The sequence below is a fragment of the Grammomys surdaster genome, unplaced genomic scaffold, assembly GCF_004785775.1.
Source record: "Grammomys surdaster isolate TR1022 unplaced genomic scaffold, NIH_TR_1.0 130, whole genome shotgun sequence".
NCBI lineage: Eukaryota > Metazoa > Chordata > Mammalia > Rodentia > Muridae > Grammomys > Grammomys surdaster.
In genome coordinates this window covers 13,500,559-13,513,519 of record NW_021604588.1, presented here as the reverse complement: position 1 = coordinate 13,513,519, position 12,961 = coordinate 13,500,559, and the positions used below count along the sequence as shown (strand labels likewise).

The 12,961-nt window shown below is 43.1% G+C and overlaps 1 protein-coding gene across 4 annotated transcripts in view; it reads left to right on the top strand.

Annotated features, from left to right (window-relative positions):
- The first annotated feature begins 9,119 nt into the window (after positions 1-9,119).
- Pbx1 (PBX homeobox 1) overlaps positions 9,120-12,961 on the top strand; it is a 305,452-nt gene continuing 301,610 nt past the window's right edge. For 3 of the 4 annotated variants that reach the window (XM_028759029.1, XM_028759037.1, XM_028759020.1), the window contains exon 1: positions 9,381-10,042. In XM_028759029.1, the coding sequence (XP_028614862.1) occupies positions 9,852-10,042 (191 nt within the window). In that variant the 5' untranslated portion in view covers positions 9,381-9,851. Of the gene's footprint in view, positions 10,043-12,961 lie in introns of all 4 variants that reach the window. The other variant, XM_028759040.1, reaches the window with a different exon arrangement.

The following is a 12,961-nucleotide window of genomic DNA, read 5'->3' as shown; positions in this document are numbered from 1 at the left end:
CCTTGACTTATTCCAATGATTAACAGTGATGTGAAGTAGAAGCCAAATAAACCCTGTCTCCCCCAATTTGCTTTTGATCATGGTGTTTCATCATAGCAGTAATAACCCTAACTAATACTGATGACTTTCCTTCTTAGTGCACTGGCAGCTACATGCACCCTGGTGCGGATGAGAAGACATGCGGACTAGGTCAAGCTCTAGGATGGAGTAAAATCCTTGTGAGGAATCCCAGAGTGGCCGTCTTCCTCTATGTGGTTTGAGATGACATTCCTCCTTAATAAATGGGGCCTGCCAAACAAGTACCTGAAAGGCTAACGAACTAGAGAATATATTGCAAATCCCAAAGGCAGCACATGAATAGCATAGGAAGGTCTCTGCAGTGAGTTGGGTGGCCTCTGCTCTAGGTGGTAAGACATGTAACTGATGCTGATCTGTCTCCCTAGAAAGGATTTGCCTTTCCAAGGCAGAAGCTACCAAGAGATGTGGCTGATATCTTCTGCTTAGCTTCTCATTTGCCAGGGGAAATAGGGCTTATGGGGGAGAAAGGGTAAGACAAGCTTGCTGTTTTGCTGATTCTGTTTCTCACTGTGGGCAATGCCACAAGGGGAAAGGCATATAAAATAGGTCCGTGCTTAGGAGCCCTTGCAAGGATCCAAAATTAGTGAGGAGGGAGAGAGCAGGGTGAGAGTGACAGAAGTCATCCTGAAATCTGACTTTATCACAGAAGAAGGGGAAACTCCAGATTCACCATGAAGATAAAGGCTTTGAGAATAGCCCCCAATACAGGAAAAGAGGATAATCAGGGAATGCTTTGCTTTTGGACTGCTAAACTTAGGGATAACTTTAAAGCAACAAATGAAAGGACTGTCACAGCTGAGCTTGTGAGGCTGTGGGGCATGGGGGTGAGTAGATGAGACTGTCTGCTATTATGGAAATAAACGAACTTGGTAATATAGGTACCAACCCTTTCTAAGACAAGACTGAGTAACCTGAGACAATACAATGTAAACCAATCATGATGCACTGCTTCATATGAGCCATTACAGACACTTGGTTATCACTGGCTGGGGGGCCTGATAAGTATGAGGAATTTGAAGATAATGGAAGGACAGGCATTATTGAGCAGGTTGGGTACATGAGAAGGAGTGTTTGGTGGTCCAGATAGGGACAGTTAGGAGGAAGAGGAAAAAGAAGAAGAGGAGGAAGAGGAGGAGGAAGAGGAGGAAGATGAGGAGGAAGAGAAGGAGGAAGAGGAGGAAGAGGAGGAGGAGGAAGAAAAGGAGGAAGAGAAAGGGAGGGGGAGGGGAGGGAAGAAGAGGAGGAAGAAGAGGAAGAAGGAGGAAGAGGAGAAGGAGAAAGAAAGAGGAGAGGGAGGAGAGGGTGGTTAAATTCAGCTGGGGCTGGTGTGTGTGTGTGTGTGTGTGTGTGTGTGTGTGTGTGTGTGTGGCAGTGGGGGTTAGTGCTTTAAGCTGCGTGGTGAAATATGAAATAAAGAGGATCTGGCCAATCTGAACAACTTAGATCAACATGTAAATATTTGTTGACAAAGTGCTAATGAAATCAGCAAGGCACGAGAGAAGGGGAAAGTTGATGCTGGCCCATCCAGGTTACTCAAAAGCAAATGTGCCAAGATTTGTGTTTCGATAGAGCTTCTAGGGGAACGTGTTGCAAGAGGCAAAACTCAATGCTTGGAAGTCTTTCAAGCCTGAACCACAACCAGTTCACCCAAAAGGTGAAGCCGTGAATGAAAGAGCAGGCAGTGGAAGAAAAGTAAAACCTGTCATGGGCACTGGCAGCCATTCCCCCCAGAGGATGCTGTGTACTTTTATCCCCTGTAAGGAAGTGTACTAAGAACAGAGTTTTTTTTAATCCAGAACTTGTCCCTCCTAGGATCCAAGTGTGGTTGATGGAGAAACAATAAGCACAGTGCCAACACAGACCCTTTCATATACAGAGAACAAGCTTGAGCAGCCGATGAAATAAGCAAAACCATGGCCCCATTCCTCCTTGGCCCTGGATAGGGTGAAATACCACAGTAACTTGTCATGGGTAAGGAGAAGTGGGTACCCTACAATAGTTCCCTGGAATGAGGAAGCAGGATTTCTCAAAGAGAGTGGCTGAGGTTTACAGAGAGCTAAAGAAGATGGCATCTCCTCATCCATGTCACTGTATACAGCATTATTCCTGTAATGAAATCATGGATAAATGTGCTGTTATCTTTCTGTATTCTCTGGGCCTTCTGATGTGTATTTTTACATGTTCCCCCAGTTGCTGAATCTCAAGATTGATGCCTGTTTGGAGAAGATGAAAACAGCAGTTAGAGGTGGAATGAAAGCACCATGTATAGGTGAAGAAGCCATTCGCAGGATAAATGAAGATGATGAAGATCCCACTTCCAAGAATGGGTTTTCTTCATAAGAGCAGAAAGGGTGCCTGGGGTGTCTGAAACTAGCATTTTCTCTGCTGACTAGACAGTGCCTAGTCCCATGCAGGATGCTGTCACAAAACATTTGTCAGGTCAAAGTTTGATGTCAGATCCCTGGTTAGCATCCTCTGTGAACTTCAAAAGCAGTTAGAATAAAATCCTAACTCTATCACGTGGCTCAGCACAGAATTCCATATGCTGTCTCATCTCAAAAGCCATAGTCTTGCTTCCTTTTAACTTCCTTTCCTTCAGCTCATCCCAGATGAGGTTCTTGGCAGTAGCTCTTCCCCAGTTCCACATATCCCTTCCCCAGCATCTCCCCAGCATCTCTGCATGCCTGTTTTTGCATCATCTCATTATTCAAAACCAAATCCATTGGCAGTTTGGAAAATGACGATTTATTAAAAATTTTACTTAGTTCGTTGAGAATTTCATACGGTGTATTTTAATCACATTCTTTTCCATATCCCAGTTTTCCCTAGCTCTTCTCCCCTGCCATCTAACCAGCTTCAGGTTCTTTCTTTCTTTCTCTTAACAACAACGAACAAGACACTAAAATCATACAGGCCAATTTGTGTTGGACGACTTTTGAGCACAGGTCCTGCCCCGGCATATTGTTGATATACCAAATGTCTTTCCATGAATAAGCCTGATTTTTTATCTCCCAGCAGGTATTATTTTCAAATAGCATCTTGGCTAAGGGTGGGACTTTGTACCCACTTACCAGCCTTGGTTCTGGGAATAACAGAATAACTCTGTCTGCTTTGGGCTGTACAGGTGTCTTCTTCATGTTGTCACAGCCTCCGTGAGTTCATACCTGTATCCATCCTGCTGTTTCTGGATGCTATTTTCTTAAAGTCATTCACCACCTCTGGGTCTTACAGAAGGGGTGGGATATAGACATCCTACTTAAAGCTCTGAAGGTGGCTCTTCCTCCCTGATTTGCTGCTCAGTAGACTGATTCGTATTATCCACAAAATTTATGAGTCTCTGGGCTTGTGTGTTTCCTTATTTGTGTATTATTTCATACATTAGAGTGCAAGTAAAAGAATCCAGTTTGTCTCTTCATTACTGTGTTCCAAAATGCCTTAAAGAATATGACAATGACCACCAATGCTTCCCTACCCCTTTGATTGGTGTTCCAGAGTCTGAACTGTTAGCTGTTTAGTCCTAACATTGACACTATATTGACTGTCCTTCAATAGCTACTACTAATAAGGTGTTGACAGTCTGGGAACTAATCCTGTATAGGAATTTTATAAAGGTATTTCTGAGAAAATAGAACCATGTGCTTGGTCATGGGACCTGAGGAAATTTATATCATTTACAATTTGATCATCTAAGGCTAGTAGACACTACACTGTGGGGCCCTTGAGATCTCTTGAGGCCCTAGTAAATGTAAAGGTCCCCACTCTAAGTAACATGAACTGGTATCCACCATCAACTTTTGTGTGCAATTTCCAGGAATCTGTAGAACCTTTGAAGCCTTTATGTAGACCTTGGGTTGAGAGCCTTTGTTCTAGATTTTTTTTTTTTTTCAGCTCAAATTCAGAAGGAAGTGAATCTCACCGTAGCTTTAAAGACTACCCAGTGAGTAACAGAGACAGGGACAAGCGAGAAGATTTCTGTGAACACACCAGAAAGGTTGAACAAAACAAAAGGAAGAAAAATATTCCAGGTGGATTGGGGAATAAAAGGGGGATAAATGAGTGAAAATGTCAAGAACAGCAAAAAAAAGCGTAAGAAACCAAACCAAAACAAAACAAAACAAAACAAAACAAAACAAAAAAAACCCAAAACCAAAACAAAATCAAACCAAAACAAAAAACCAAACCAAAACAAAAAAAACGATGAGGAACCATGGGCAGGGCAAACATGACTTACATGCAAGCTTTGGTTCCATGATGTGGATCTGACCTTCTAAGGAAGAGAAATTCTTCTTTCCATACATAGATGAGAGGGGTTTGCAACCCTGTAAGACAACAATATTGTTGTAGAACAACAATATCAACCAAACAGACCCCCAGAGCTCCCAGGGACTAAACCACCAACCTAGGAGTACACATGGAGGGACCCTTGACTCTAGCCGTTTATGTAGCAGAGGTTGGAAATCAATGGGAGGAGAGGCCCTTGGACCTGTGAAGGCTTGAAGCCCCAGTGTAAGGGATTGTCAGGGTGGTGAGGTGGGAGTCAGTGGGTGGGAGGGGGAACATCCTCATAGAAGAAGGTGGGGGGAGTGAGAAAGGGGGATTCTGGAGGGGAAACCAGGAAAGGGGATAACATTTGGAATGTAAATACATAAAATATCTAATAACAAAAGAAAACTTGAGTGGCCAACTATAATATAATCATAAATATGTATGTTTCAGTGTTCTATGGCTGTGAAGAGACACCATGACCACAGCAACTCTATAAAAGAAAGCATGTCATAGGAGGAGGGGAGCTGGCTCACTGTTTCAGAGGCTTAGCCCGTTGTCCTCATGGTGGAGCATGGCAGCAGACAGGCAGGCATGGTGCTAGAGAAGGAGGAAAGAGTTCTGCATCTGCATCTGCAGGAAGAGAGAGACTCTGGGCTAAGAATGGGCTTTTTTTTTTTAAACCTCAAAGCCCACCCCCAGTGACATACTTCCTCCAACAAAGCCACACCTCCTAATCCTTTCGAATAATGCCAATCCCTAGTGACAAAGTATTAAAAATATGAGTCTATAAGTTAGTGTCTGCTTAGATGATACACCACCATGTAGTTGTTAGTTTATCTCAGAAAATGCCAACAGATCCAAGTTCTGGTTTGCTACAAAATGGAGTGGGGATCTTTCACTCACTCCCTACAATGGTGTTCTTTTCCCTTCGGTGAAGAGAATTGTGCCCTACTAGGTTTGAAGAAGTTTGAAAGAGAACCCGTAGTGTCACCTAGTCTTGTCACAGAGGTCAGCATGGTGAGATGGCTCTGTGGAGCCTTAGAATTAGGTTAGATGGAGGGAGAGCTGCTTTGTTACTTGGTAAAATTTTGATAGTGACTCACATCTGGGAAGCAGGCCTCAGCAGGCCTCAGCTTCTCTGATGTTCAGCATGGTCACCAGAGTTATTAATTCTTTCAGCACATGTTTATAGAACAGCAATTATAAGGAAAGTGTTGCCCAGATAAGGAAGGAACAAAAAAACAGTATCTATCTTCTGTCACGGTTCATAAAGTTGGGAAATTACACATAGGATTTTTTTTCCTCAGAACCTACTTTTATAACTTCCCTAATGTGATCCTAGTAATTTTATTTCACCTAAGGTGTTTTCTCCCTTTGGCTTCCTTTATGTGCATTAAAAAAAATAAGATCCTTTGCAACATATGTACCATGATGCCTCAGAAAGCAGGATATAGTGATGTTCACACAAATTGTATGACCTAGTGACAGAGGAATTTTGGGTGTTCAATACAATCTATGTCTGTATATGGAAACATCCACAGAAGGATGGACTACATCCCAGTCAGTCAGTGAGTGATGCCAGTGTGTCCTTGTCTAGTAACTTAAGGAACTTTGTTTCTTTACCACAGACTAGGAAGGTGTTAAAAATAGGTGTTAAATTAGTCAAATGAAATGCTAATGTATCGGTACCTGATACATTGTACCCACAGCTATAATTATGACTGTATCAATGCTGCTACATTCCACACTGGAAGCCATTCTATCTTTCTCCCTCACATCAAGTTAGCTCTCACAGTGGCACCATCCTGATATGGTGTCAACATTGTCCTTGCCTTCCTGTTTCTACTGTCTTTTGGCTAGGGGAATTTCACTTTGTTTCCCCTTCTCAGACGATTTGTGCAACCTGACAATCATTGAGCGGCTGGTTTGGACAGCTGTCTAAGTAGCCATGCCTCCTGCTCCCATGCTTGAAGTAGTCACTCATGTGACCTCAGTTTCCAGGAGAAAAAGCACAATACTGCCTGGGTGGTCACACCTCTTTGACAATTACTTCCACTGTGTCTACACCCTGTAGCATTTGTTAATCCTGCCCACCTTCCAGATCCAATCTGTCCTTCAAACCACCTCAAAGCCTACTTCAGCTTACTCTAAGAGGATCTTCACTTTCTTTCATTTCTTCTGCAGTGTGCGGTTTCTCCAGTGTACCGGATCGTTTACTGAAGTGTATTCGGGCAACAGTATAGAGTCAGAGTTTAAAGCTTAAGAATTGACAACAGTGAGTTGTAGTGACCTAAGTACCTGGAACAGGAAAAATTTGCATGGTAAGCAATAAATATGAGTCATTTGTGCTATTAATACTGTACGAATCTTTGGTTCTCATAGCAAAATAAGCCTAGGTGATAATGATCGTATAGTATTAGCGATACCTCTCTCAATACTTGGCCTGGCAACACTTCATGAGATTCACGACTCAGAATCAATGGCTTCAAAGCTGATTTCTTTATAGGCTCTGCCTCAACCTCATGTACTAAGAGGCAAGGGATGCAGGAAACCACATGGGCTGAGATTGACATATGACTTAAGCATATAGTTTTACGCAACTGCTGATAAGTGTTGATTAAACCAACAGTTTACAAGTTGAGATACGTGTGTGAATAAAACCATTTTTATTAAGTAATATGGATTTGTCAGTACAGTTAATACACACTATTGCATGCCCTTATGCCAATGGTGCCAATGAGCACGGTAAGAGCTGCTCTGAAGTGCTTCCCTGAGGGCCTCTTATTGTGCCAAACGTTTGCATAATGATTGATGAAAAGGATAAAATTCTATTTGAGGATCTCCAAGTGCATGGCTAGGTGGCTTCCCATTCTGCTGATTGGTGCTATTGAGGCTGGCAATGGCTCAGTGCACATCCTTTGGCAGTATAGCTTTGCTGAAAAAGGGAGGGTTGACTACACAAAAGTTAGAGAAAGGACTGAAGGAGCTGAAGGGGTTTGCAACCCATAGGAAGAACAACAATATCAACCAACCAGATTCCTCCCCACCCCACCCCCCAGCTCCCAGGGACTAAACCACCAATCAAAGAGTACACATGGAGGGACCCATGGCTCCAGCCGCATATGTAGCAGAGGATGGCTTTTTCAGACAGCAGTGGGAGGAGAAACCCTCCGTCCTGTGAAGGCTGGATGCCCCAGTGAAGGGGAATGCCAGGGTGGTGAGATAGGAGTGGGTGGGTGGGATGGGGGAGGGAGGATAGGATAGGGGGTTTCAGGAGGGGAAATGGGGATAACATTTGAAATGTAAATAAATAAAATATCCAATTAAAAAAAAAGAATATTCCAAAGAAGTCCAGTATTTTCCTAAATGACTAGTGTGTGATTTTGTCTTATGGGTGTTCAGACTGTGTCCCCAATTAGATTCTCCTATTGGCCGGACTAAAGGAAAATAAAGGTAAATTTGTGGACTTGCCTAGGCTTTAATTCCTTACTGGCTTCCCTTAATTCATTTAATTCCTATTTATTTCTAATCCCAGCCCTCTTGTTTTTCTCAATCTTAAATCTGTCTTTAAGCTAGACAAACAATAGACATACAAATACCTTTTACCACATTCACATGTAGCTGTTAAGTTTGAGGCCTGCAAAAATTCAACCCACCAGGCCTTTGGAGGGAGCCAAACTTGGGTATGAATTCCAGCTTTGATACTTTATAACTATGGACTTTGAACAAATTCTTTAACCTTTTTGAATTTCCTCTCTGCGAAATGAGAATAATAATCCATAATTCACAGAGATGTCTTGGGGATTAAATACAATAACTCAAGTAAATTACTTTGTGCGTAGTAGGCATTCAATAAATGTCAGTTTCCTTCTTCTCCCTGTTATTAATTCTTATTAGACTATATTAAAAACTAGAACCAGACTGTGATAATGCAATCTCTTATTAAGTGTTTAAGCCAAATAACCAACTTCCCTCCGGGGAAGAGAAATGTTGAATTCGTTTCTTTTGGTAAACTTATTTATTAGTATTTTTCTTGAGTTTTATTTGGTTTCACAGTTCACACTTCAGCTCTGTTTATGTCACAAAACTCGGCAATTTGTATTCTCTTTGTGGCATAGAGTTGAGGTTTTGCAAATTACCTACTATCTCGACTTTTATCTTTTAGAGATCATTTTTCATTCTCTTAGCAGCACGATTTTATTTACTAACTACGTCATATAACAAAGTTTTGCTCTCAACAGTTTCCCCGAGGTCTAAGGATTTCAGAAAACCAAGTTGACTACCGCAGCGTCACCGCGTAGACGAACGAGGGGTGGGGCGGAGGGATCCACACCGTCTGTGTGCTTTCGTGTTAATTTTACAGTCTTGCGTTTAAGTGGAGCCACGTTTTCCTCAAGGACGCAGCCTAAGAGAAGCAGACAAGAGCCAGAACTAAGGTCTCTCTGCGCCTTTAAGAACTGGAGACTGGGTCATAGCTCCGCCTCCTTCCCGGCCCACCTCTGAACTCTGATTGACAAGACTCCCGGGCTAGGAGGGGCTGAAGGAGGCCGAGGAGGCGGTGCAGGGTGGAAAGTAGGGGGAGGAGGAGCCCACTTTCCGGACAAACCAATCAGAGAAGGGGGCGGGGCTCGGAAGCCCTCCTCTCTCCTCTGACCCCCGCCTCCTGGCCTCTCTGCCCCCTCCCCCCTTCCCTCGGCCCCCCTCCCCACTCCTCCTTCTCCTCCTCCTCCTCCTTCTCCTCCTCCTCCTCCTCCTCCTCCTTCTCCTCCTCCACCACCTCCTCCTCCTCCTCCTCCTTCTCCTCCTCCTCCTCTCAGGCTGTGGTTTTTCTGTATATGTTTCTAGAGTCCTGAGCCTGGCTAAACAAAAGCAGGAGGCTGACGGGGCTGCTGGAGTTTGCAGAGACACGGAGGAGGAGAGAGCTTGGGCTTTGCCTGCCGCCACGGCTGGGGGAGATCTGGCTTCTGCTACAGCCCACCCCCTTTGAGATCACTCTGGCCCGGAGTGGGGGTGGGGGGCAGCGGGGGGTGGGGGGGAAAGTTTGCATTGCAATCCCCCTGCCTTCCTCTCCTTTCTCCCGATCAATGCATATTTGCAAAAGGATTAAGCTACAGATTTAAGCGCCGGGAGCCCATTTCTGCCTTGCAAAGGAGATCGGACTGAAAAACCCAAAGGCAGCTCTGATTTCTTTTCGCCAAGTGGGAAGGTGGTTTATTTTTCTTGCTTTTTTGGAGTCAACACCCTTCCCCACCAGCCCTTATCCCCACCCTCAACCCGCAACCCCTTCACGCCCCCCTCCCCCTCCCCATCCTCCCACCATCCTCTAAAGGGGCAAAGAGATTTTTTTTCCCTTTTGGTCTTCTTTTTTTTTTTTTTTTTAAACCCTGGTCCCTGTTTATCCTGAAAAGGATTTGAAGACAGCTTGAAGGATAAAAAGCCTCGGTGCTTCCCAGGCGCCGAGCCGAGAAGCCGAAGAGGAAGAGCCGGGGCTGCCGGAGCCTTCAGAGATGGACGAGCAGCCGAGGCTGATGCATTCCCACGCTGGGGTCGGGATGGCCGGACACCCCGGCCTGTCCCAGCACTTGCAGGATGGGGCCGGAGGGACCGAGGGGGAGGGCGGGAGGAAGCAGGACATCGGGGACATTTTACAGCAAATTATGACCATCACAGACCAGAGTTTGGATGAAGCGCAGGCCAGGTGAGATGGAGGCTTTTCTTTGCCTTTCTTTTTTTTTTTTTTCCCTCCCTCTCGCAAGGGGAAACAATGGGAACCGAATCACCACAGCGCTTTCTTCTAAAATGTTGTTTCTTTTCTCATTTTGACAAGCAACTCTATGGCGGAGGAGTAAAATTTAAAGAAGCGTTGTTATCGAAAGTGTGATCGCCCGTGCCGAGATACGGCTGTGTGTAGATGTTGTGCGTGTGTGTCTGTTAGAGGTATTTGTATGAATGCACAAAAACACGCAGCCACGCCGAAAATACTGCCAACTAATCCGAAAGCGGCCCTCGGCACTTTTTTTACAGCTTTAAAAAAGTGTATGAAGGAGGCAGAATTGTCAAGTTCCGAGCGGCATTCCATGCCTTCGGTAGTTGAGGGACTTCGGAACATGACAAAAAAAAAAAAAAAAATGTCCCAAGAACACTTTATTTGCAGATTCCACTGACTCCTAAGCTAATTCAGCAAGTTTGATTTTGTTTTCTTCCTCTTCACTTACCCTTCAGTAATAATAATTATTATTAGGTCTTTTTTTCTTTCTTTTTTTTTTTGCTTACTCCCCACCAAAAACAAACAAACAAACAAACAAAAAGCAAGGCAGCTCTGTGTTAGTAGATGTCAGATAGTAAAAAAATACCTTGCCGTCACTCCGTTCTGTTTTTAGAAAAAGGAAATGGGAAGAAAGGAAAGACAATTTTGCTTTTGAAGGCTGTTTGTTAGTTTTAAGAGACTCCGATTTTTAGTTTAACTTTATTGTCTCTTATTTGAGTTGCTGTTCTCACCTTCCCAGGACAGAGGCAGCTATGTGTGGTCCTCTAGAAAGGGGTGGGAACAAATACCAACCATATTTTCTGCTCCATGCCTCTTCCAGGATCACTGAGAGTGCTCCTAAATTGAAATGGAAGCTGGTGGCTTTTATATATTTCAGTAGGACAGGGTATGAAGAAACATAATTATGAAACTGGGACTTCCTCAACTGAACCCACCACCAGGTATACGTAGTTCTCAACTCTAGGATTTTTTACAGCAAGTCCTCTGTCAAAATGAAAACACAGGTTAAGTGGCAAAGCCACTAACAGCTTGCCAAAGGCCCAACTCAGTTAGGGAGGATTAAAAAAAAAAAATCTAATGGCCACATATGTCCACACAATCGCTTAGCTTTGTTAAATCTCGGAGTCCTTTTCTATTTCTCTTTGGAATTCTTTTAAACATATTACAGAGTGATTAGACCTTGTGTCTTAGTTATATGGATAACAAGTAATGTGGATTTTATGTAAGAGAAACAGCCTTGAGAAAGTAAGAGGAAGCAGCAAGAGCCACGCATGCTATGCATTACATTCATTTTAGCTGGGAACACATGAAACATGTAAACTTAGGAGCTAAGGCTTAGGACGCCTCAAAAACTTGGGACTGTTAAGACACCTCCCACCGCCCCCCCCCAATATTTTCATGCTTTTAATGGTGGGGGGAAAGATTTTTTTAAAAATTAATTGCTCCTCTGTTTGAATGTTATTATCTGAAGAAAAGCTAATGGGTATGGCAAACGAGAGGCTCCCCACTGGCAATTCTCTCTTGAATTGGAACAGATTTCCCCATAACATTATTCCAGAAAAATACACTCAGACACCACTGATAAACTGGCTTGATCACAAGTTCTTGAAGTGGAAGAGGCCAGTGAGCTTGGATCCTCACTACTTATTCTGCTCTCTCTTTTTGTGAAACTGAGGACAAATACTTCTCAGCGGGTATCCCCTTTAATGGCCTAGATGCTGAGAAAGATCAGATGCAGTTTGGGGATGGGGAAAAAAATCCAGTTGTCTCTCTCTAACCCCATTTGTGTAGCATGGGGAAGCAAAGCTTCTAGATGGAGCTGCCAATTCTTTGCATTTGGGCCTGTGGGTGAAGAAAAAAAAAAAGACTAGTGGGAAGTATTTTTAAAGACCCAGAAAAGATCTTAAATACATTGAACATTCTGTTTTTTTAACCCCTTCTGAGAACTATGTTGCTAATCTCTTTTTCCCTTGAAACAATGTAACTACTTAGACTATTGAGCTCTTTTTCTTTCTTCCTAGTCATACATTTGTAGTGTATATTTGTTAATTCAGAAAGCAAGCCATAACTATTTTAGATGATGTGTGCATGTGCATTTTGAATTTCTAGTTTACTAGTCCCCTGCTTCCCTATATAGAGTATGTTTGTGATTCCTGCTTCTCTGTAAGATATGGGTTTTTTGTTTGTTTGTTATTTGTTTTTGTTTTTTTTAACTTTAAAACTGATTGAAAAAGAATTGAATGTGTTTTGAGTGCCCAGGTTTTCTGCTTATCTTTACACATACATTTAGTTAGTAAACAGAATTCCCTTAGCTAGTAGCTGATAACATCAGTATTTTGTTTCCAAAACAATATCATTCTGCTAAGTGAGTCTATAGTAAACTAGAAGGAAGGGCATTGTTCTATCCCTCAAGAGCATTCCGAGTACAAACATGCACAACCACAGGAACCAGGTAAATCACTAATCTAAAAGGCAAAATTGTATTTATTTTTTCCCCAGTGGGTTCAAGGTCCTAATTGTAAATAATTGAATTTCAACACCTGCAAATAAGCCGTGTGCGCCCAAGAGCCATAATGTGAACACAGAGAAATGAATTTATTCCCCATCTGGGTATGTTTGCCCCTGGCAATGCATTTCCATACTCTTTAACTTGGGGACTGAAATTTTATAAATTGACAGTTCTACTCACAAGACCTTTCAAGCATCTTACGTTTATGAGAATATAGGGGCGTCTGCAGAATGAATTCGAACACATGGATGAATTAAATTTTGAAAACACACAGAGAGAGACAGAGACAGAGACAGAGAGAGAGAGAGAGAGAGAGAGAGAGAGAGAGAGAGAGAGAGAGA